Below are 26,913 nucleotides of genomic sequence, written 5' to 3'. Positions count from 1 at the left end.
TTCCCTTTGTCTGCTAGAAGTGCATCTTACCTGATGACATGGGTGTATCCCTGCATGATGATGTGGTTGAATTTTCATATTTTGCTACATCACATCATTTATACTTTAGTGATGATTATGTAGCTCACAAATAGGAGAAGGGAATGGTGGATGTTATTACTCCACTTACTGTCAAACAAAAAAAGGTGCTTCATTAAGACTCATCCTGCTAACTGTTTTCTTCTGTTCTTCCATTGCTTTTCTTCACTCTCTTTCAATATATAAATCACATAAAACACCTCTAGCACAGCACCTGCTGATGATCCAAAAGTCCTAATCAGCGAAAAAAGTCAGAGATGCACTCGTGGGTCAGAACATTAAGTGCTCTTTGTGCTATTGATAGAAGTTTTACTGGTATGTGGCAAAGGTAAATGGTTCACATTTTTATTCTTAACTAGGTTCTGTGAAGCACACACTTTAAAAATAGTTTCTCATTCATACATTATTGCACACATTTCTTTTTGGTGAATTGTCATGTGAGAGTTTGCTAGTTTAAGGGTCCTCCTGCACAACCTGTTCAGTCCTTGCTCTTTTCTAAACTTAGCAACAAAAAAAGGAAATTTGAGTTTAATTGATTTTTCCACATTTTATCAATACCAATTGGTTTTGTATTATACATCATTGGAAAGCCTGATTAGTCAGTTTTACAAGGTATGCCTGTGACTGGCACACGCCTTTAATCTCAAAAAAAGATTGAATAACAACGGGAGAATATTGCAGGAGGTTTTACCACATTTTTAGCTACGTTGCTCTTCAGAAGCATAATCATTATCTTGACCTCAGATACTTCCGGAAATGACCGCAGGTCAAATCCGGAATTCGTATATGACAAAAATCAGACACATCTAGTATCTGGACACAATATATGTCCTCATAAAGTATCTCGTGTCCATTAGGGCTGCACAATTAATCGGATTTTGATCGTGATCACGATTTTGGTGGCCACAATTAAATGAACCTGATCGTCAGCGATATTTACATTAAAAACGCAGCTCTGCTGCTTCTCTGATCACACACATTCTCAACCTGCAGTCGGCCAACCACCAGGGGGCGAACGCGAGGCCAAAGCTTCATTAAGCTGCCTAAAGAACAAGGGCGTGCACCTTTTACAGTCGGCAGCTAGTTGTACTCAGTGTTGCTAGTTTTCACTCACCTCTAGCGACTTATTTTCAAAAAACGACTAGCGACTAATCTAACGACTTTTTCTGGTGATATTGGAGACTTTTGGAGACTGACGTGAAAGAGCGTATAGTTCACTCTTCAACAAGGGGGGGGTGCTCCGACCCCTCCCCCGTCCAGAAGCACTCAGAAGAGGCTTGGTCCTCACGCAGCAGCTGGACTCAGAGCAGGAGAAGATCTGTTTCATGACCAGGCTGAAAATGAAACGTACATAACTGCTGCTGGCTGGTCCCGCGCTGGCTTACCGTCAGATATTAATGTTTATTAATGAAGAGTGTCGACATTAACATTTAAAAAGTGTTGTGACATGTTGCAGACTCCTAATTAAAAAAAACATTACACTTAATAAAATTAAACTTAAAAAACAAAGAAAATATTGACTGAAGAATTAAATTTTTATTATTTCTTTACTGTTCTAAACATTTTTATGTTGTCTTTTCTTCAATGTTTGCCTTTCTCACAACATCCCTCCCACACTAGCATCCATTACTAGTGATGGATGTTCGGCTCTTTTCAGAGAACCGGTTCTTTTGGCTCCCAAACGGCTCTTGATTTAGCATCTTTTGTAGCCCCAAAATTTACATTAACTTCTCAAATATGAATGGTAAATGTATTTATTGCATTATTTATCATCTATTCTAATTTAAAGTTTACTTTTTCACAAAAAATTGTTGCAAAGTAGTTTGTTTATAATTGGTGCAATAAAAATACATGTTTTTCCAAACACAGTGAATAATCGCGATTAATAATCGTGATTACAATATTGATCAAAATAATCGTGATTATTATTTTGGTCATAATCGTGCAGCCCTAGTGTCCATATATCACCAGATATAAAACCAGTCTCAATATGCACGAGAAATGGTCCGGATTCTTCCGGTATTTAGGGAAGTATCCCCTACAGATATCTCTGGATTCTTGCCCTTTTCACGCAGTGTTACAAGTTATACCTTGTTTTAAAGGGGACAAAACAGGTTTCCAATGAGGTATTATACAACAGCAACATGTATCATTAAAGAAGAGAAACAATCAACTAAACACTAATTTAACTTTTTGTGCAAGTTTATGTCCCCACTATACTTTCTTCTGCAAATGGTTGAGGGTATGAGTTAAAACTACACTGGTTAGGGATTGCATTGATGGACATGTCAGGACTGCAAAAGTACATATTATTATGGCTTATTATGGTATGCTGACACCACTACATCCAGGACAAGTGACTGCATGTTTGTAGGACTGGAGTATTTTTTTCCTCCTCAGTTCTTTTACTATACTATATTAATAAAATTGGTACCTCATCAAACACTGCTAGTTCCAAAATTCAGGTAGAGAAAGCTGGCTCCTTGCAGCGCTACATTTGAAAAAGCAGCAGCCTGTAGGAAAACTCCAACACTCAGTATGCTGACCAGTGGTGCAATTTTAACACTCAGTCAGCTACATTCACATTTATTAAAAGAGAGTGTTAGCCCCTTCTTTTGCGATTCAGCCAAAAAAAAGTGTTAGTGCTAGTCAGCAGCAAAAACATAAGGTCTACATGATGAAGTGAAAGAACAAGAAAAATGAGGGACCTCTGTTCCTAATTAGTTGTAATTTTGACCAAATGAGGAATGTGGATGTTTCAATTTCCGTCACTGCTTACATTAAAAGTACAAGAAACGTAAACAAATAACTATACCAAACAAAGGCTGTATAAAACCGACCAGACAAAATGAAGACAAGCAAACAAAAAGCTTAAAAAAAAGATAAATGCATCAAGAAAGTGCAAAAATTGAGGAAATCTCATACTGCATGCCATCCAGCTGATAACACTTATGAGTGCAGCTCATCCACGCCGAGCAATGAACCACCAGCCAACAACATTATGTTCCTAATGCCAAACACTCCCCGTGGCCTCAGCAGCTCTCTGTTTATCAATCAGTGGGAAGTTAATGATGCATTGGGAAAGGGTGGGGTCATGCCCCAGCCATTTAAAATGCATTACCCACTGGATGATTCACCATCATGGCAATGTGTGACTGACAGGGTGTCTGTATTGAGGGGATAGTTTTGGCAAATATACGCAGTCCGACATCTGAGCAAGTACAAAAACAAATTCAAATGTGGCACAACAGGAGCTAAATATGTTTGTCCAACAGCTGCATTAACTTGTCCAAAAAAAGGCAGAAGACAAAGAAATATTTGTTAACCTCTGTAAACATTGGGACAGTGCACATAATTACATTTATATTTTCACCTTGCTGTCTTCAAATTAAGTTCTTGAAAGAAAATATATCAGGATTTGCTTTTCAGTATATTTGATTGCTAATAACTAAATGTCACTTCTGTTCTTCTTGCAAATAATTTTCTTTTTCATTCACAATGCATCTGTTTATAACAGTAATCCTCCTGTCCATGGGGCAGTCATGCATGAGCAAGTTCCTTTTTTTTTAAGTTGCAAACAAATATCAGTTTTCTACTGATTTGGACACAAAAATGCATTTTAATACATCTGTGGCACAAATTAAATGAAAAGAAAGTGAGAGCTGAGCTGTAGTCATGAACAGCCATGCAGCAGACACAAGAGTTCAAACTGCTTGGAACACTTTTGATCAAATCTTGGAGGAACAATAAATACTAAATTGGCTCACAATTAAAGACCAAAGAGAGGTAGAAGAGCTTTACTGAAAAAAGCAAGGTTTCCCCAAATAACTGTCATCAGCTGGCTTGAAGACAAAGTCATATGCATTAGCAGAAACTACACAATAGTAGAGCTAATTTTATCCATGCTGTGGGCAAAGTAGCACTGTTCAAGACAGAAAATATACAAATGCTTTCCAAATTCCTGCTCAGTAGGACTCTTACTTACAGTGGCCCTGAAGCATCAAAGCAACACAAAAGCCACAACACTCCACTATTAGCCAACACAAAAGCTGCAATGGAAGTCTCACCTCTTTTTTTTTCTAGTAAATTTAAACCACATGAAATGGGAAACAGCAAAAGTTACGCCACAGGAGGTGAGCAGCAGCGGAAGTTACTGGATCCGCTCCTTTACTGTCAGCCAGGCGATGACCTGGGAAGAAATAATGACATGCAGCGGGGGAGGAGTTTGCCATTTAAATAGAGAGGAAAGCGTTTGCCGGTGGAAAGAGGCTTTACCAAAACAAAAGAGACATGGATCTTTCAGAGCAAAATTGATTATGTAACCGTGTAACTGTGTCCATTGGAGGTCTCTTAACATAAGGATTATACCATTAGTGTCTCACTCACTTCTTGAGCTTATTCCCAAAAATATCTTAACAGGTGGTATAGAGTTGCAGCTTTTGTGATGTGTTGTTGCTAATTGTGTAATGTTGTAGTTTTTGTGTTCATGTTGAGGGTTTTGTATTGCTGTGACATTTCAGGGTCACCGTACTTTCTCCTCATGAGGTTAAATCTAACTCAGCAGTAGGTTTAAATACACAAACTCAAGGTAAAGCACTTAATATTGCATGTCAGCACTTAAATGTGTGATAACTTCCTTTTTTTTATTATGGTATATAGATTCAAAATATCTCACCTGACTGGCAGTGACTGCCACACCAACTGACATTACGCCCTGTGTTAGACAACAAGTTGGATCAATGTGCACCAACCTCGCAGTCACACATTGAAATGTCTCATTAAGCTCAGATATTCTAAAAAAGAACTTCTGGACAAATCTTTGAGTTAAGTATGATAAATGAGAGGCGGAAGCTCTAAAGAGGAAGTAGTACGCTAGTACTAACTCCGTAATGGGAAGGTACATAGAACAGCTATAAAGATAAACATTAAATGCATATGAAATCATCATCAAAGAAATAGCGTTTCTCATAAAACTTAATGTCAGAGCTCCAATTAGTAAAGGCGTTATATTGAAACTGCAGGACTTGTGACGAATGTGGTACTAATAACATCCCTCTGCTTTTATGTGGCGAGTGGCAGAAACCCAGCTTTGCTTGGAAAAAGCAGGGAAAAAGTGAGATTGTGTGCCTGAGAACCCTTTCCCCTCAAGCCAAAAGAAACCTTGTCTCAGTAACATTTCTGTTTTCCTGGAGCAAGGGAAAAGGGCCAGTCTTTTTGGCTGTGATCTGTCTGACATCAAGCAGTGTTGCAGGCCAGTGCCAAATAGAGCAGAGAAGCAGAATTCCCCCTGCTTAACCTGATCTCAATGCAACTCCCAGCCTCCATGAAGCATGTCATGAACAGAGCTGCTAGAGCATGCCAGCCAATGATTCTTGCAGTGGAAAGGTGGAGGAAGGAGGGCAAAAAAAGAGCAGCAAACATGTAGCACTTGAACTACAAACACAACAAGTCAAAATGTGGCTTTTGGCCTGTGTGAAAAAGGCCAATTGCCCTCACAGAACAAAAACAAAAAAGGTCTTGTATTCCCTTTACATTGAGTGGCCCTGCTTGGTCTTTATCCACACTTCAACTCATCATAACAGTCTCATTATGATTCTTTACACCTTTGTGGCATCCCGGGGTGGATAATTGGCCAGCGAGATGGTCAAGCAGAATAACCATTAGCAGCAGTGGCACACAATTACTGCAGTGACTGTCACCTAGAGATTGATGTGGTTAAGCCCAGGCATGCCCTGTGAAATCAATAAAGTGTCATCTTTGTGCAATGTGTGTTTGATGGATTACTCCACAGGATCTCAATTATAGGGACAGGGTGATGAATACTACCCTAACAATGGATGAGATAATTGGAATAAGGGCAGGAATGCAACACTAATCTTTGATTAAGTGTGAAAATAATGGAGCAAACTGTTATGTGAAAAACAATTCTAATGGTTACTATAAACAAAAATAAAAAAAAGGAAAGACAAATGTAAGATAAACACAAAAAGTCTGCTTTGCAACAGACTTGAATGTTGTGCTTCAGTCTTTCTGCATATGTTTAGCTATGGAGTACTTCAAATAAGATGACTGGACTGAGAAACAGAGAAAGCCCCAAGAGGAAATACATCTCGAGACTCATCTCGAGAGGACTTAGTGCTTATTAAACATTATGGTTTAGTGTGAAGTAAAAAACTTAACATATTTAAGTTATCATTGGTTACTCAGTTACGTTTGCTATCATTTCTATGTGCAAATGAAACTACAAAGAGTCAGGGATAAGACAGCTTCAAGACTCCGATGTAGTTTCCTGTTTTTCCCACGTAATGTTCTGTTCCCTCTTTTGTTTCTTCCTCTGTTGTCACTCGTCGACATGTAAAGTCAAATCACATCTGGCTCTCATTTGTTTGCCTTAGACTGCAGTTATCTGCCACTCAAAAAAGCATACATGCACACACCAAAATGGTTTCCATGACAACAGTCAGCCTTAATAATATTTTCGAGAGCTCACTAATTAGTCACAACTAGGCATGCCTGTCTTATTTCTTCTTAAAAGACATAAATAGTCCTTTTATTGCTCATGATATCACTGATTCCCTGAGGGTGAGAGGAAAGCAATCTTATGTGAATAATTAAAGGCAGCTGATCTACACAGTATGAACTCTAGATGTTCTAGTGCAGGTCAAATGGAAAATGAGGAATTCTTATTACTTACAATTGCAATTACCTAAGTGATAACAATCAAGCTTAATCTGTAAGAAAACAAACAAAAACAGAAAATCATGTATGTTTCTCTCTGGTGGGAATGCTTTCGTTCTCTTTCTCTCTGGTCCAGCAACATTGTTATTTGAAACTAATTATGCCAGGTGCCAAAGCAGCAGTCATTCCTATCGCCTTTGTTGCTGTGGATCACTGGAGGGGGAGATCCTTCATCCTGCTTTCTACTCCTATCTACCCCCGGAGCTTCTGTTCCTCTGCAGCAGAGAGCGGGCCTCTGCTCTGCCCCTTCATCTCCCCCAGGACAAACTCTTGTTGTGTGTCTGCGTGTAAGGGTATGGGAGAGATGGAAAAGGGAAAGCGCGTCCTCGGTTGTGTGCAGACGTGACTGGTAGCTCAGTGTGATTTATGTCCGACTGTGTGGGAGCATGAGTGCATGCACGCACACATGCAGGCATAGCTGCGGATTGTGTCTGGGTTTCACACAAAGCTCAAGGCTTTCAGATCACGCAATACATTCTGTTCTTTCAACACTATCAGCAAACCACAACACTCCCTGCCTGATTTCTTAAACTCAGCAAATCCTGCATTGGAAAATCAGGAATCAGTTACAGAACTTTGATGTCACCGTTAAATATTTTGCAAAACCCCCTGCAACTCAATTTTAAAAAGGGGCAGAACATCTAACTTACAGTGAGACACTTTTAGTGAAACTCTCTTCTTGTATTAAAAAAATGTCTTTAAAATCTCTTCACAGCGATGTCTGCTGGTTATACAAAGCAACAAAAACATTGCACCGAGAGAAGGCTCCTGGATTTTAAGGTGCTTTAAGTATTATTTGTGCCACAATAAACAAAATTCAAGTCAACTCTTTTGTGCTAAGTTGGGTATAGAAACCTCAGTATTGAATAACTCAAAAACTGATCTCATAAGTCTGATTTTGAGAGAGTAATGAAACAGTTCAATTACAAGGTCAGCAGATAAAAAACCTACAGCTTAAAATTAGCCAGATTTAATTAATAAAGTCCTCCGTGCAGACAACTGTAAACAAAAAGCTTCAAAACAATTAATTTCTTCACCCACTTTTATGTCTGTTTTCTGCATAATTTCTTGCTTTGTTCGTCTTTTGAGATCATTATATAGGTTAAGACTAAAAATGGGAGGTGGCACCACTGAGAGGTTACTGAAAAGTCATTTTCAGGAGGGGTTGTGTAAGTACAACAGCTTTAAGCAAACCCATTAATTGAAATGCTTTGCAAAAGAACTGGTACATGGGGGAAAAGGTCACACATCAACTGCATATTTACTGCAGCCTTGTGCTTTGACTAATGAGCAACGAGGGAACTTCAAATAATCAAGCCTATCGTTCCCTTCACAAGGTAAAAACGAGTATTTCAATTAATTAAACCTGTCGCTGCTTGTACTTGTACGCCCCCATCCTTTCCCTGCCCCCCTCCACTTCTATTCCCTCAGTGAAATCAAATAATTAAGGCCTGAATACAAATGTACTCTACCTCCCTTCATGTCTTTCAGCCCATTGATTGCATTAGTGAGTTAGATTTTCTCCTTCTATTTAGTTTATTAAAAAAAAAAAACAAAGGAGAAAAGTCTGATCTTGATGCATTAACCAACAGACACTTTAAATTTACTTTAGGAGAACACAGACAAGAGATGAAAACCATTAAACTGAAGTTTACAAGAGAAATATAAACAACTAAATTATATGAGACATAAATCTGGATAAATTTGCAAACACATGGTTAAAAAAATCCATTCAATTTGATTTCTGCTATCTGTACAGATAAAAGATTGTGGAATGTCCCTTGACGATTCATTTAAAAAGCCTGTTTCATTAAATATGAACTCAATGCACTTAACATCAAAAGATAAAGTAAAAAATTCAGGTAAAATAAGTAAAAAGGTCAAACAAACAACACACAAAATAGCAAATGTGAAATAAATTCTTTCAATCCCAAAAAATAATTACCTTAAACCCACTCAAATATGCAAAAAAATAATGATCTGACGGCTCTGATATGGTTATACACAGAAAGGAAGTCAGACCATTAAAAGCTTTTTGTTCTATTAATAGGATTTTGAATGGTATATGGGAATGGTAAATGGTCCATACTCATAGAGCACCTTTTTAACCTTGACTTGGGGGATTAAAGCACTTTTCAATGTGTTTTTACATCATCCATTCATGCACATGCTCACACACTGTTGACCACATTAGAGGCAGTGTGTACAGTTTCTTGGCAGAAATTTAAGAAATGAAGAGGTTCGGGTATGAAAGTAAATCTGACTTACTACAGTTTGAATTTACAAGCTTTTGAATCTCAAATACCAAAGTTTTATGCAGTTAAATTATGTGCATGGTTTTTCTTTGTGTGTGTGTCTGAATTAAACTGTTTACTTTTATATAATTTAAAAAGACTCTTATTTTATCAGTTTTTTTTTTATATACAAAGAGTCCAAAACTGAAGTTTAAAAAACATTCCAATAAAAAATGGAATGGCTCAAGTTCAACAGAGTGAATTCAGTGCTTAAAATTTGCTTCCAGAAATTCAGTTTTAACATTCATGGCACACAGGCAGTCCATGTTGACAGACATCAAGCCAGCTTTAAGCCAACCAAATTATGCTGTGATGCCAACGCTTTCATCAGCAGGTAACTGGCACGTGAGTGACTGACGATGGCTTATTCAAAGGGCCAAAAATAGGACTACTGAGCCCCCTGTGGGTGCCTCATTCTTGTACCAGGAGAACTCATTCTACCTGGGCAGTAACTCCTGCGTCCAGTTATTGATTAGTTTGTCTATATGTGTGTTAGCACTGGAGAGGTTAATGCCTATTTACCCTACTGATTGTTAAAAATGAAGCTTACAAGTGATCAGAGGCAGTTTCAGTGCTCTGGGTTCAAATGGAGTAAAATAAAGTCTGCTGCACATTAGATTTAAATAAATATTCATTCTATAACCTTCTTGTTTATTTATTTCTTGCATTTTATCTATTTTCAGTGTAAGTCTGAAATAAACTGGTTATCTGTGTGTTCTTACAGTGAATTTTGAGTTCTGAATTCATTAAATCAAATTGTAATTGTTTTACTTGAATTGTTTTAAATTTCATGACCTGAAATTCAAACGCGGAAAAATTAGGAGTGAGAATAAATTTTTAAAAAGTGTACTGTTTATTTCAAATATAAAAACACATACAGATCATTTCTTTTGCAAGTAGTTCGTAATTCAAAGGCTTGCAAAATTCAAAATTTAATGAAAACTAATATTAATTTTAAAATGCATTTTCTGGATTGTAGAAAGTTGTTTCCATAACTGACATCAGTAACTAAAAAAATGGCAAGATTTCTAACTTGTTCACTCGGTATGTGTACATTAGTGATGAGCGGGTTGAGATTTTTCCAACTTGCGAGTCCCGCATATATAAAATAATTTTGCCACGCACAACCAAACCCATTTCTTGGTCTAATACAGTTTAGGTCAGACAAACATGCTTACATATTTTAAAAGCTTGGTTTTGTCAAACTAACACATCTTTTCTATTGTCATGTAAAGCTCACTAGATGTACTGTAGAGAGAAAGATGTGCACAATAAACAGATTTCTTGACAATCAGCTGAAATAGGTTTGGTGGATATTCAGTAATTCACATTTCTGATAGAAATTACCATTTTTTTTTTTTGTTTGTTTGTTTGTTTGTCTTTTTACTCTGCAGATTTTGACACACAAAATGATGCTGATCAGCAAAAACAGAGCCTGTGAAGGCATCTGAGTCATGAACAATGTGTCTTCACACAATAATTTATTCTTACACATTTATTGTCCAACATTACACTTCTAGATGACTGATTGTCCACAATCCATTGATTCCTGGAGGAAAAATAGCGCCTGTCATTCTGCCGATGCTCCCTAGAAGTGGAAAATGATTGCTCTGTTTGCAAACATGACATCATAGTTGAGTGCGTGCACATGTAGCACACAGCTGGGGCTCATTCATTTTTTCCAGCATCCATGACCCCATTACACATAAAAAGGGACCTGGTTAATTTGATTTCACATTCAGAACATCCTTTTTTTTTCATTAAATCTGTCTTTGAAATGAAACCCATTCCAAGACCAAGGCTAGGCGGGCTTGTAGAAATCTGTGTCAGTAGGTCTTATACCAAGTGTTTTGACAGTTTTAACTATTTTAGTTTTCCAAATTTTCTGAGACATTTTTGGTACCAACCTTCACCAAAGCAAAGGTTCCCACATTCATGTTGTTAAAACCTCCCAAACTGAAAAAAATAGAAACCCTACACTGATGTTCTGTCAGTAACTTCAATGGTTGCTATTTCCTGCATCTGTCAGCAAAAGCAGTTTCCTTCTGAACTGGATGTGAATTTACAATATGCTTGTGACCCCTTCCCTCCAAGGAAAACTGTTAACAGGTGAACTGCACCCCAAAGCTGTGCACAGTTTCTATATCAAACACCATGAGCTCCAATTGTTGTTGACAGCTCTCTCCTGTCCTTTGTGAAGGAGTGATTAGGTGAGAGTGTGGAGGAACACGGGGGCAAACTGAAGGGGACCCCGCGGTGTCATACACCCCAAATGGGAATAACTGGAAGTTGCTGATGAAAAGAAAATATGTGTAGAGGGAGAGACAGGCTGGCTAGTGTACAAAAGAAGGAGGGTTTGCCTTAACACCTCATCTGACAAAGCAGAAAATCTCTCCCCCGGCTTGTTGAAGTCCCTGCATGTCAGTCTCAGAGTAATGCCCTTGATGACGAGTGGAATGGAAAACAAGGAACATCTGCTTTCTGCATGACAAGAGAAGAGGTTCCTGACTTTCTCTGCACCATTTCCTTTTATCACTAAGCTAAACTTAGTGATGAAAGAGTCATTTGAACTCTAACTTCTACACAGCTTTCCCACTGACTCCTGTGACAACTTCAAGTTTTAAATGAATCAATGGCACATACAAAAAAGATAAAAAAAAAAAAAAAAATCAAGATGATTAGGATAGGAGAAGATGTTTTTTCTGCTGTCCATTCAGAATTTATTTTGGCCAGGACACTGTTCTGTGAGAGCATGTGTAGGCCAAACAGAAGGGGAAGACATCTCCTAGATCAGCTGAAAGAGACGTGTTTCCGTCAGCTAACATCCAACCGACTGACTGATGACCACGCATGGCTTCTTTGCTCAGTCAGTGACCCAACATACAGACAAGACAGGTCAAAGGAAGGCCAGCGGACTGTGAGAAGGGGGAGAACAGGATGGAGGACGAGTCGAGCGAACATTCACTCCCAGCTGACATTAACTCACACTGGAACTCCGGAAAAATCTATTTGTTTGACTGTCAGAGGAAGGATGCAAGCCAGGACTATGAGACTGGACTGATTATCGTCATGGTCAGCAGAAACAGAGGTCCAAAAATTTGTCTGCTTTTGTTTATTTCCTCTGGCACCTCAGAGTCTTGATGAAATGAGATTTTACTTAAATTTATGAAAAGTCTTCGCTTTAAAAGGGTGAAAGGGGAAAAACTCGAAGTTAGAGAATTAAACACAATACAAATACTAATACAAAGACAAATACTAACTTTTGTACCACAAAATCCTCAATAATTTTAATAAGGTCACATTTGCATATTTCAAATTATGTCATTATAAATATTTATAGTAATTTCTGACAGTTCATATTTACATGACTGATCATTTTACACCTATGACAGTGTTTACTGAGTGAAAAAAATACATTATTCCTTATGGGCATACAAATCAAATATCTGCAGACAGGGAGTGGTTATGCTCTACTTTCAAAGCAACATTATAGCTGCAGATGAGCCTCTGGAGTTAGTCATTCTATGCTTTTGCTCATTTCCCTCATGTCTACATACAAGTTTGCTTTATTGCAAGCATTTTGAAAAGACATGGGAAGACAGCATAGTTAATAAAGAACAATGTGCACTGCCATAAGAGTATGCTGATTTTTTTATTTTTATTTTTTTCATTGTAGACCTAAATTGTACAATGATAGCTGTGAACATAAGGAAGAACTCCAAAAAATACTAGGTTTGTGCATATGGCTATAATTTAAAGGTTAAATTAATTGGTTTTTTTTTTAAAAAAGAATCCTTTTTTAATTTTACATGGGAAGCTCTATTACAGTATTTACATCCAGTATGTAAAACACAAATAAATTATTTTAATAAAACATAAATTATTACAAAAAAAATCTAAACAGTAAAATAAGTTAAAGATAAACAGACATTGCATTATGTTTTAACATGCTAAGATACATATATTAAAGGCCGAAGCACAACTAGAGATAAATAATGTTGTTTTTATACCTGCAATAGAAGTCTGTTTGTTGTCTAAAGGAAACTTCTTTATGAATCCTTCATTTTAAGTTTGTCTGTGTAAATAATCTAATAATGTCAGATGTATATACAACCTAAATGTGTCTTTAAGTCATGGTGAAATAAATAGGTCAAGCTGATATTCAAGAGTAATGATTTTTCTCTACACATTCTCACAAATGATGAGTTGGAAACAAAAGACATAATGTCTTCGTACTATCCGCCTGGAATATGTTGAAAATTGAATTAAATTCTCTTAAATATAAGACAGCACTTATATAAAGGTCTAAAAATGAAGCACATGGTATTCATTTTAAACCCTTTCATAACTTTAATGCTGTCTTTCTAATTCTAAAAGATGCATGGGTTACCAGCTTTAAATGACAGGTTGCCATTTACAGGAAATCTACCAACGCTAATATTCAGATTTGAATGAACTCCAGTCTTGCACACCATTTTCAAGATCAAAACAATGGATGGAAGAGCTTTTAACAGATGAATCATACAGAATATAGAGAACAACAGAAGGAAAGCTGTCTTGTTGTCCTTCAAGATGCAAAAATGGAATACTTTATAGAAGAGTCCAGAAGTTTTTTTGTCCATGTGACCCTCAGCAAGATGAATACTTCTAAAACAAAAAATCTTGGAAAAAAACAGTTTCCCATCATTCATCACCTCCAAACCCCAAACTCAGCTGCCCAGAGTGAAATCTTAAGTGAATGATTTGATTTTGCTAATTAAGTATTCATGTGCTAGATTACTAAAACACATAAATCATAAAACATATGCTAATTTAAAAACATTGCTTGAATCCACTTACAATAGCAGCTTCGATAACAACCTTTAGCACAAAAAGAGGGCATCTGTAATAGCAGCAGCCTCCATCATCTCCTTGGAAAAGCAGTGAGTAATGGTTTGTCCTTCAAGACAGACTGCTGCTTTCAGTAGATTTTGCTTGGCTATGTTTTAAGTAGTGACTGGGAGAGGATGGAGGGGAGGGGGAGTCTGAGGAATAGATCTACCAGCTGGAGCCCAGAGACCCCTGTGGTCTGATGGAAAAAAGGTTCAGAGTGGGGAGAAGGCCTATTTTACTGCACAAAAGGTCTCTTGAACAAGCCATTGCAAATAACCATCATTCTACTTTACTTTACTTGCAGCAAAGTACTTAGTAAAGTAAATAGAAATAAAAAAAAGTTGTTTTTTTTCTGTGACTACTGGATATTTTGCAATTATCATTCATGGTATCATGGAAAACTAAAATATTTAATCTTCATCCTTAACTTGAGTGCTTATCTTAAGTTTTAGTCCAACGATTTTGGCAGTGAGTATGAATTTGTGTCTGATCAGGCCAGTGGAGCTAAAGAGCGAGAGCTCAGAGAAGAGCCCAAGTGCAAGACAGATGCTGCAATATCCTTTGTTGGGGTGTGTCAACGTGCAAAAAAGTATAATAGTAGGGCTTTAAAGTCAAATGATATGTGACACCACTAGTTTGGAAGGTGATACTGGTTCAATTTGTAACTAACTTGCACAGGAATGATGAGCAAGCTTGTAACCTCTAGTACATAAAATGATAATAAACTTGATTACAAATTTTTTTCCCAAAAGATAAAAGGGTTAAATTATTTGTCAGATCTGAGTATTTTGATGTCTTGAAACATCAGGTTAAAGGGAAATAACTTTTAAGATGGTGACAAAATCTGAAAAAAAGCATCTTGTCATGAAATACAACAGCATTTCTAATATATCAGTTAAAAATCCCATGCATCCAAAAAAAAAAAAAAGTTTTCCTACATCTGTGTCAATGTTTTCCATTTTGAAGAAAGGGACAATCTTTTTAAGACCTTTCCAGTATAACCTAATTAATCACCAACGTGGAGTCAAACTTTTTAATTACAGCTTTAAGCTTGGAAATAATTGCAGCCTCTGAGAAGGTGATTCAAACGAGGGAAGCTCCTTCCAAAATTGCCTTTTGAAGGAAGCAGTTAAAAGGTGCAGGCTCTGGATGAGATGAGCCCATTTCTAAGTCTTGTCTTTGAAAGTGATGAATCACAGTATATCATGGCCTTGCAGCCGCAGGAGTACGTGAAGAGGTACAAAGGCTCGAGTTAAGCTTCAGTGCATCCTTCCCTTAGAAATAAGGTTCGGTGCCTTTGAATGAATATTAGAGAATAGTCTGTTTGTGTGTTCTAATTCTGCAGATTAAAGTGAGAGTAAGTATGTCTACCAAAGGAGGAAAGGGGGGGAATTAGCATTCCCTGAAGGGTGTGTATTTTTCATTTATTTATTTTTTCATAGAAGGGGGTGTTCCATAAACTGCAACTCCTCAAATGACCACTTGAGGCTAGAGCCAAAAGCTAGTTAGTCCCAATCGTGCCTAGCAAAAATACACATGTTCAAACCTGTTAACAACCTATCAAACAAATGGTTTTTGCCTCTCTACACCTCATATGAGTTGTGCGCATGCTCTTTAAGTAATTGTTCACATCCAAGATGACATGCTGAACTCAGTGGGTGATGTCACGATGACAACATCCGTCTTTTACATACCAACTATTGTGTGTTAATACATGTAATTACTCCAATAATTAGTTTAACTAGCAGGTTATGCTCCCTTTATAAGTATTTTGATAATACAAAACTGTTATTTATGTAGCTGTATGTGCTCCTACATATTTCTGGGAATGACTTAAATCTAAAGAAGTCAGTTATGTACTGATAGAGGATGCAGATGTTGGATGTGACCAGTTGGCTGCAGATGAGATAATGGGGAGCTAGGCTGTAATTAGACATCATCTCCACGGTGATTACTGGAAAACAGCAGGAAGGGCACATACGCTTTGATTCAGAGTGTATGGAGGCTTCAGATCACCAGTTTTCTCTCCGTCTCCTCCCCTCCCTGAAAGAAATTTCCACTTTTCACTCTAATCTTTCTCTTTCCCATGTTGTGATCTTCTTTATCCACATTTTCCTACTATAGCTTTGGGATCAGTGTATGTGACAGAACTTGTCTGTAACATTACCTGCAAAAGTTTTTTGATACAAGCAGGCTTTCTTTCAGTTATGAGGTAAAATCACATTTAAAATTGATGTTTGGAAGTAGCTAACTGTCACTTTTCTGCCCTGACTTGTTGCATTCCTTCTCATTTCTTAAAACTCCTTACATTGACAAATATTTTATATATGCAAATATTCAAGAATGCACATTTCAGATTTGCATACTTTCCCTATTTAGACATAAGTAATACTTAAAAAACATGTTTAGTACTTTGTTAAATGTATCCCAAAATATTGTAGAAGGGCAAAGAGATCTTTGAGATGCTCTTGTTTATCCTGCAAAATTATGAACTATTCATTAGACATTCAAATCTCTGGTAAAAAAACATTTTTATTGTTCAACTTGAATTAGCAGAGAAGCTCTAATTTGTATTACATCTGACTGAATAACTTAGGGAGGGTTTGCTACACTTTTTTGTCTCACTGCTGGCTTGATGACAAGAGGAAGCATTTAAACCAAAGTGTCTATGGGTTCCTTAAACAGTCTGTGTGTGGCTCAGCAGCCGAGAACAATAACTCTACAAAAAAGGTTACAGAGATATATTTTTTTTCCAAAGAGAACTGGTTATTTGTGCAGTGTCTTTATCCCTCTGTTTGTTTAGTTCCTCAAGAGAGCCTGCTTCCTGTTCATGTTTTTAGTGAAATGTGAGGACATCTTCATTGAGAGGTGCAACAGGTCACAGGCTAACAACAGTGCAGCCTGAGATGTGGGGTGAAACAACATCCCTCAAAACCTGATATGCAAACTGGGACAGCTTGTGTTTGGACTCTTTCCAAGCTGGATTTCATTGTTCTTCCAAACACCAGACAGCCTTAGTTTGAAGCCAGGTATTATATTCAAGAATCATTTCCTCTGTTTGCCTTCTGTCCAAGGAAAAAGCTAGATTTAAGTTTAGGTGTATGCACATCTGCATGCGCTTTATGTCTGTTTGTCTCAGACCATAAAAGCCTTACAAGTTGGATAGTGTTCTCCCAAGTGTCTTATGCTTAAGGCAAAACATGATGAGCTGGGAGAAACCCCAAGTGCAAGCAACCAAAAATTTCCTCTATCCAGCTGATGAGCCCCAGGCCTCCTTTTGCAGTGATCCTGCAGTCCATTAGAAGAGGACATATGGATGGAGAGCATGCTGCCTGCTTGGCTTGGGACTCATCTTGATGTGCCTGGGGGCGTCACATTCAAAGGCACAAAGCAGCATAAGTTGTTGGCCTGAAGTGGATCCATACCCTGTGGGAAAAGCTCACTAACGCTCCCTACTAGATGTACATAAGCTTCAGGGTTTTCTCCCCCATAACAAGCAAATAACAAATGAAGGAAATAAATAAACTCAGAATTTATCAGTTATTTGATGTAGTGTGTTCTGACCCATTCAAACATGCACACTGACCTGCTCTTTGGGAACAAATACATCTCACCTCAACTTTTAATTACCTTAAATAAAGATGTTATTATAAAAATCAAGCTAGCTTGTGTAGCCTCTGTTTTAACTATCTACTAACTAAATTGGTCCAACAAGACGACGTCCCACCAGGAATCTAAGATTACTTGCATTAGATGAAAATTAATCAGTCTATGCGTCTTCATTGGAACAACATGTACCATTCAGACAAGAATCTTAAGCTGGATGTGCTTTCAATCCAAAACTGAAATTAGGTTTATTCTCAGATTAATTTTCTCATGTGGGATTTTATTAATCAGAGCATCAATGTAGCATCAATTCAGAATTATCTAATGTGTATGTACAGACGAAGGTTCAACACTTACTACCGCTGGCCATCAATTTTCTGGGTCAGTCTATGAACCTAGTCGAACTTAGAAAACCTGGAGGTGGTTTTTTGAGGCAGCTGTCTAATTTGACTTCTTACATATTAATTTTTCACTTGGATGACAGGCTAGAGATGAGCAGCGTTCTACTGGAGCTTTTCTTTTTGCTTTTTATTTCTAAAGACACATTAGTACATGGGTGCGTGAAAATCTTTCAGGCAGCCACTTTAAAAACTAGAGTTAGAAGACGCAGTTCACACAAGGACGCGTGCTGACATTTAGTTTCAGGCAGCAGGCGCCCTTTGTAAGTGTGTCTGGGGATGTTGTAGGAATTTTTAAAGCTCTGTGTCCATTGCTTCTGCAGCTCTTAATACCAAAAAGCAGACGTACCAAAGAATGCTCCGCACTGGCAAATACACAACACATTTCATGAATCATGGATCATTTTCATCATCTTACAGGATCTTTAAGTGAGTGCTACTGACTATAGGCAGCTGATTACTATATGCAACCCCAACTACAAAATTGTTTGGACACTGTGTAAAATGTAAATAAAAATGGAACGAGATAATCTGTAAATCTTGTAAACCCATAATAACGAGGGATGATTTGAACAGTTGCCTTTCTGTGTGGAGTTTGCATGTTCTCCTTGTGCATGTGTGGTTTTCTCCGGCTAGTTCGGCTTCCTCCCACTGTCCAAAGACATGCATGTTAGGTTAATTGCTTACTTCAAATTCTCCCAGTGAGTGTGAGTGATTGTTTGTCTTGGCTCTGCAATGGACTGGCGACCTGTCCAGGGTGTACCTGCCTCTCGCCTGCTAATTGCTGGGGTAGACTCCAGCTTCCCTGCGACCCTGCACTGGATTAAGTTGTATAGAAAATGAATGGATGGACATAAATGATATCAGATGTTGAAAGAATGAAAATATAAGTTCATTTTGAATTTAATGTCAAAACATCTTAAAAAAAGTTGGAATATGGTAATCCGGTGGTTCACATAATATATTCCTTTTTCTTTGCATGATAAGAGAGACAGTAGAGAATCATACCTGTTTTTAAAGCAGTGCTGCCTGAAGGTTAGAAGATCACGAGCATTAATGTTTTGACTTTTGGCCTTGTCCCCAGCGCACAGAGATAACTCCTGATTCTCCTGAATTTACTGTGAATGCTTCCTGAAGTTGTTAACTAGCTGCTGACCAGGCTTATGGTTTATTGGGCTATTACTATAAAAGCTTAATAATCAAACAGTAAACCTTTTAGATCTAAAATTGACACTTCAAAATAACTCAACCACTGAATTAAATTACTGTAACATATTACAAAGATTTCATTATGTTTTAAATACTTGAACTGTCTTTTTTTTTTGTTGTGTTTTCTGTTGTTGTTGTTTCTTTAAGACAAACCTAACTGGCAGATTTTTTTTTTCTCAGCATTCCCCTATCCTTCCCCTGCCAAAAAAAGGAAAGTGCACTTCATTTACTACAAACTCCAGTCCATTAAATTAGAAACAGCAGGGTCCAGATTAGGTGACAGTGATAGAGGCTAACAAAAACTGCAGTTCTCTCTACAGCTCAATGAATTGATATGTTTTATGCCTAGATGCTCTCTAAAAAAAAGAAAAATAAATAAATAAAAACATGTTGCTGCTAAAAAATATGATTTAAGAAGACCTCCTGAACAATTAAGATAAATTATTCCACTGGCTGCAAAATCCTCTACTATTGTTCAAGAACACCAAATTTTCAATTTAGGATTTGTAATTTGAAGTCTAGACTTGACTTTGCAGGTGTTAAAGTGTATAAGAGATTGCACCTGTTTGAACTACATGGGAAATGTCCAAAAAGAACATCAGAGCATTTAAAAAACTCCCCTCTGCCTGCACAAATTAATTTAGCCTTAGTTCAGGTTTTTACTTTGCTTGATTACATCTCTCATGTTTCTTAGAATTGTCCCTGTATTTTCTGTGCTTCAATGTCTTCCACTGTTTATTTCTATTTTTGGTCGTTTAGTCTCTCGCTTTCTGTCTTTTTTAGTGGCCTTCTCTTTTGCTTGACTTCCCCCTGTGATTGTCAGCTTCTCCCTAAACGATTTTGCCTGCCTCTTGTTGCCTAACTAGCTCTTGGTGTAAATTCAGTTCTATCCCTCCATTTTTCTTTAATTTTGTCAGTTCTTCCCAGCTTGTTTCCTAACAGTTGTTTCTCCAATCTGTTGTTTCTCAGTATTATTCATTGCTGACGTCCATGCGTTTTGTATTCTTTTGGATGTTCTCTGTTCACCTGTGAATGCTTGTTTAGTCCGACTTTTAGTCTTGAACTTTCAACCATCCCATTTTTCTGCTTTTTCCTGAGTTTATTAGCTACTGTTGATTTATCTACCGATCTGCTATGTTAATCTGCAATTGTGTCCAGTTTGAGCTAAGACATTATACAAAGGTATGTTTGGCACATATAGAAGACATCTATTCAGAAGTACCTTTAATGTTAAGGGGCATGGTGACAGAAGCGCTTTGGTTTCGGTTGCTTTGATGTGTGAAATGCTTGTTTGCACAGCCATATATAGTAATATTCCAACAAATGACCTCAATTTAAATAAAACATATAAAACATATGAAATAAAGCTGTAGAAAGGATATTCCATTCATTTTCCCAATTCCATTTTAGTGCATAATTTAATTTAATTAATGACTTATGTCCACATCATGCTTAAGCAACATTTAACTTAAATTCATATTCCCTAAGGCACACAGCCTGTCTATCTTTGCATATTTTCTTTCTAACAAAACCTTCCAGACTTGGCAAATTTAAAAACAAAGGCATTGTAACATTTGGTTAATGCTCACCATTCTTTGCAAATGGTGGCATGCATCAAAATTAACGTCCCAATGGCAGGTAATCTGGGTACATAAACCTAATTTTTGTAACCTGTTGTGTGCAGAGCAAATGGCATGTTTAAAACAGAAACAGCAGTTTGTGAGATGGTTCGTATACAGATTGTACTCAGGTCATGAGGGTCAAGTCTACATTCCCAGAGTCAGGACTAAACATGAAGAGAAAAGGTTCAGTTATCATACTTTTTATATGTGGAACAAACTCTTAAAAAACTGCCGATCTGCTAAAACTCTCCGATGTTTTAAATCAAGGTTAAAACTTTATTTGCCGCTGCCTTTATCAAAACAACTGTTACCTCCTCACACTGTAACTTTTATTTCTTGCATTTTATCCTATTCTATTTTATGTTTTTGTGTCTTTATATAAAGACTTCTTTTGTTTAGTTTGATTTGACTTTTTAATGCTTCTTTTGCACCCTGCTGTAATGCTTTGAATGTTTTATATAAAGCCCTTTGAACTGTCTTATACATGAAATGTGGTGTACAAATAATCTTGGATTGCCTTACAGGCATCTGTACGACCTCTATAAGCCCAAGAATGTTCAAATTCTTCTCAAGTTCTTGTAAAGATTTTGAGGCTGTAAAGAAATGTTTTGTAGTTACGTAGACATTGCACCGTCTGTAGAACTTCCTTTAAAGTTCCTGCTGCAGCAACAGCCACTATTTAGGTTAGATAGATTTAGAATCCAGCATCCCTGAAGAACCCATATAAAGAGTGATTTGTTAACAGCACAGTTTGTTTGCACAATGACCACTGAGGCATGAATAAGTCCAACTTAAAGCAGCTGTTTGTACTACAGACTGCCTTTAAAACTCTGGTAGAATGAGAGATTTTGATTAGGGTGTATGTATGTGTACATTATGGGAGTAAGATCAACAATTCCATTACAGCTTCATATGTATACATCTTGATCTTGGGTCAAGTTGATTAGATGTGTATATAATGCGATTCAACAATTAACTCATAACATATCAGATTTTCCACAAGCTAAGGTCAGAGACTAATAGACAATTAAGCGAAACACACATATTAAGTTATTCCTACTAAAGGACCAAATTCTAGTTTGCCACAAAATTAATTAGCTTCTTCCACAAAATGATTTTACATCTATGAATATTTTCTTTTTATTATATTTATTCATTCTGTAGCAAACAGATTGCTGTCCAGTTTAGAAAACAGAGGAGTTTTATGAGGAAATTTCTTGTGCCTGTAGCATTGCACAGCAACCTACACTGCTCCCTGTCACACTGATGTAAATTCACACAGAATGTGTCTACCACTCAGTACTCAGCTGTGCTGCACACCTCGCACATTTTTTTTTTTCCTTTTTTTGCCAGACATATTTATTAAGGGAGACCTGAGAAAACAAATATAAATCTGGGCATTTAATTCTCATAATTTCATCCAGGTCCATATTTTTTCCCACTCCTCTGCAGATGCCGACTGTGTTTCAACAACTGGATTTCATCAGCAGTGAGTAGTCAAGTCTGCCAGAAGCCTCAGACAAGAGCCCTCACTGAGACTCGGCACAGCAGGTTCAGTTCTAGCTGTGGACGCCTGAATCAGTCCATGTCCTTCAAGTGTTTTGTCTGCTTAAATTTACATAAAAAAGCTCTTTGAGGTATTATTTTGATTTATTATAAAATGCTCTTTTCCAAAAAATGTAACTTTAATTTTCAGACCTGCTTCAAACGTTAACAGGAAATTCTAACAGATTGGTAATTATAATACATGGAGGTTTGTTTGACTAAAGTCTTTTCCATCATACTCAAACTCATTACAAAGATTACACCTCTCCATCATCTTTGTTTGTTCCACTTGGCTGTGGGTTCCAGCTCAACTGCAGACTTTAAATTTAATGCAATGGGACAATGACGACTATCAGGCTGCATGAGGCTGCATGAGAATCATGCTTGGGGGAGAGATTGAAGGTGCTTTTCAAAGCAACTGACCGCAATATGGCAATCTGCACGTCAGCTTTGCAAAATCCCCACCTGTGCAAAGTAGGGATATTCACCAGAGAGAATGAGTACGATCTCCAATAAAAATATTTCCAGAGTAGGTAAGCCATAAAATTGCAATTGCTGGTGTTGAAAGCTTTGTCTCACAGTTTGCAGGTGGAATTTACATATATTAAGTCTGGAAAACAAGTGAAATTCATGGCTGACAGTGGCATGAAAACCCATTCGCTCTCCCCCTGTTTTTTTGCTTCCCTCTCCCTCTTTCTCTCTCCATCACAAAGACAGCTCTGCTTGTTCGTGGTTGCTCATGTGTGGCAGCCGAGCTGGATGGAAAACATATTGCTCCATCAATCACGTCCCATTCTTCTCAGCCACACACTCAACTCCGACACTGTCTGAGACTGAGGCCACGCTGAATTGTGTAAAAATGCAAATATGACAAATATTCTTCCAAACACATCAGAGCTACATCTGTGTAAAAAGTGTGTCTGCACCGATGACCTGATGTCTTGCAAATGATGATCCTCCTCTTTGCCAGTCTCTTGCCTAACACTGTGTTGACAGTATCTTAATACACAGAGTGCTGAGTGTCTTCAGTGTTCAAACAAAACCTCTTTCTCCCCTGTGTTATGTTGGTGGATCAAATAAAAAGATAGGGTGAGAAGAAGGAGCAAGATGTTGGTTTTCATCAGTGTCTAGCTAATGTATTCAGGAATTTCTGTCTTTCAAGTCTTTGCCTCAGCACATTGAAAGCACTGCCATGCTCACACAAGTAGTGAAAAGACAGAAAAACTTTCTCCTCTCCATCTCCCTGGCTACAGTTGTAGCCCCTGGGCACTGCATATGTCACTTATTTGTACTCCAGAAAGCACTCAGTTAGAAGCTCAGGTAGGACACTTACTCATTTTTCTCCAGAGCCAGGAGCAGCTGCACACCTTCCGCTTCCACCATGAGCTTCAGTGATGGAGGGTGACTCTGAAGAGGCAACACAAATAAGAAGAAAACAGAGTTTCACTTTTATTGAACAAATATGGCCATAGTTGATCTACAAATGTTAGTTGGCACTGTTAAACATTTGCTAGATTAATCAAATTGATTCTGTGTGGGGCAATAAAGCCGCTCTTAAACTATTTCCATCCTGATGACTTTGACTGAGCCACTCAGCACTGTGAGAAAACAAGCACAACTACTTTCACTTGATGAGAGGAGCTGAGCATCCTTATGAAGCTACTTTGTGTCTTAGAACAAGGACTAAAAGGATTAGCTTTATGTTTCTATTCCATTTGACATTAATCCTGCAGAAAGCTGTGAGTATTCACAGCTCTGAGTCACAGACACCATGTGTCTTTGTTAGATTCAGATGAAGTGGCACGGCATCATATATATCACTTCTGTCAGTCACGCTGTGCAACAGACGCTTCTGCAAATGCTCAACCTCTCTGAACCCATGTGTTGCACTCATACTTAGGCCTTAAAACAGACAAAAAAAGACTCTTCAGTCTCACATTTAGCTGGACACACACACACATTCAACACATACAGTTCAATCTAGGTCAGCTCCAGTAAAGAGCACCACTCTGGGTTAAGTCATACATCACCTCTTGTGAAGAAGAATGTTGAGTGGATCATAAGAGGATATGGAAGCAGAACACTTAAGGTTTAAGGCAGTATTATTGCAAGCCTACACTGTCAGCTACTTTTTGTCCTAATAATTTTCTGTATGAATATATAGACCCATCCTGCAAACTGTTTACAACCAAGCCCATTTTTAACTTCAGAGGAAACACTGTCCGTGCACTGCATACTTGGACTTGTTATCTGAGAGTTAAATATTCAAATAAGAACTCAAATTCACCTTTGCTGGAAGTATTCTCTAATTCACTGATCAGAGGCTTTGTTTTGTTTTTTTGGGGGCTTCCCAAAGAAACTTTGTGGCACCTTATCTGTTTGGTTAAGCCAGAACAAATTAATTCACAAATAAATTGAGTCGATAAAACAACCTGGAAGCTCAAGCTGTTTGTTTTTTCTTTTTTTTTCTGGCAGCCATTCGTTTTTATTTATCCATTCAGGGAATATTACACCAAGCAGAGCCAAGGAGCTCAGATTTGAAACTTTTCATTAATTTTCCAATGGGTCACGTTGAATTTACTTCCTCCTCAAGATATTGCACAGCTGTCTGCACTTGAAATATGAACACAACCTTAAGAAACAACGGCTGCTGTTGCTTCATCAGTGTATGCACTCTACCACTGTGTATGGTACTGAAGTGAAATGTTTTCCAAATTGTTACTTGCTGTGGGATTGATGTTCCAGAGCCTGCTCTGTCTTATTTTGCATTTTGAAATGCACCAAATGTTTTCAGTGGGTGAGAGGTCTTGACTGCAGGCAAGCCAATTTAACACAGAGGTCAGATGCATGAAACTGAGTGGATATACAAAAGCAGCTATGTAAATACATGTTCTTTTACCATATTTCTAAAGCTTTGCATCTGTGTAGTTTGCTTTCACAAATCTCAATCATGATGGAGTTATACACATGAACAAATTTAATTTTTATTCCCATTTTTAGTCAAAATGAACAGATATGACCAGGACTAATTAACATGATCAACAATAAGGAAGCAATACTATTTTACTAAACTTAAATCTGACACACTCAGATGTGAAGCAGAGCAAATAAAACCTGTTCTACTTGCTTTCCTGATTTTTGGGATCACAAACAGAACAAAAACTGCCTAATGGATAAAAAAAGTAACAAAGGTAATCAGCTATGAGTTCAGAACAAAGGATCCTGCAGAGGTAGACAAGAAATAGTTGGATTACAAGAGAGAATTATAAAAAATACATCAGAATCAGAGCTATGGGAGGAGGACCAGCAATTCCTGCAAATCAACACGTTACCTGCACAGAATACTGTTTGGACAGATATGATCAGGACAAAAAATGCAAAGAAACATGGAGTGTGGTATGGTGCAGTTTTCTTTGACAGCTTTTTAAAGCAAAAAGCAGCTCATGAGCCATTTTCTAGCAGATAATCAGACTGCTCTTTAAATACTCAGTCTCTTCTTACAGTTGCATTAATAAAATCTTTAAACACCACCAGAGCAGTCCTCCTAAAGCAACATAATTACACATGGCTGCATATATTTATAGAAACTGCAGTTAAATAAGACTATTTTACAAAAACCTAGCCATACATAACATAATCAGCTCCAGAGGATTGCCTGTGTTTTTATATTAGAATATGCTGCCTTCATTTCCACCTCACCATAAGAGGCTTTAACCCTTTAGGTGAAGGACTTTTTAAAAAAGTTTTAGGGCATACTGTAAATGAGAAAAAAATGTTCATTATGAACCAGAGTTTTATGGTGGCAGAAAAATAACTAAACTAATTTCATACGGTAGCATCACAGTTTGGCAGCTGTATTAGATTCCACAACTTTTACTATATTAATTATTTAAACAGAGATGTTGAGCATCTGACGAGTATAGTCATGCATATGAACTCAGTACTTGGTTTGAGCCCCTTTCCATGAATTACTGCCTCAATACAGCATGGCATGGATGTTATCAGTCTGTAGCCCAAGGAAGCATGAAGTTCTCTAAAATCTCCTGGTAGATGGCTGCGTTGACTTCTGGACTTAATAAAGCACAGTGGACCAACACCCGAGGATTACATGGCTCCACAAATCAACACAGACTGTGGAAACTTCACGCTGCCCTTTAAGTGAAGCACTAACTCCAGCCTCAGTCCACTCCTTGTGAAGCTCCCCTACATTTCTGAATGGCCTTTTCCTGATGATCCTCTCCAGGCTGCGCTCATCCCTGCTGATTGCTCCATCTTTTTCTTCCACACTTTCCCCTTCCACTCAACTTGTTATTGATGTCCTTTGATGCAGCACTTTGAGAGCCTCCAACGTCTTCCGCAATTACCTTTTGAGGCTTTTCCTCCTTGTGGAGGGTGTCAATGATGGTTTTCTGCACGACTGTCAGGTCAGCAAACGTCCCCATTATTGTGAATTCTACTGAAATAGACTGAAAGACCATTTAAATGCTCCAGTGTGTTTTGGATTAATTACCTGATTAGAGTGCGGCACTTAGAGGCTACAACATTGAACCT

General features: G+C 37.7%; 1 protein-coding gene across 1 annotated transcript in view; it reads right to left on the bottom strand.

The window, feature by feature from the left end:
* The window catches only part of LOC121632515 (disintegrin and metalloproteinase domain-containing protein 12-like), a 93,801-nt gene that overhangs the window by 44,505 nt on the left and 22,383 nt on the right, over positions 1–26,913 (bottom strand). The window contains exon 3 of the mRNA XM_041974090.1: positions 23,696–23,769. Within this exon, the coding sequence (XP_041830024.1) occupies positions 23,696–23,769 (74 nt within the window). The remainder of the gene's footprint in view (positions 1–23,695; positions 23,770–26,913) is intronic.

The sequence above is a fragment of the Melanotaenia boesemani genome, chromosome 21 (genome assembly GCF_017639745.1).
Source record: "Melanotaenia boesemani isolate fMelBoe1 chromosome 21, fMelBoe1.pri, whole genome shotgun sequence".
In the NCBI taxonomy this organism is placed as follows: domain Eukaryota; kingdom Metazoa; phylum Chordata; class Actinopteri; order Atheriniformes; family Melanotaeniidae; genus Melanotaenia; species Melanotaenia boesemani.
The sequence above is the reverse complement of the archived record's forward strand: the minus strand, read 5'-3'. Positions and strand labels throughout refer to the sequence as shown.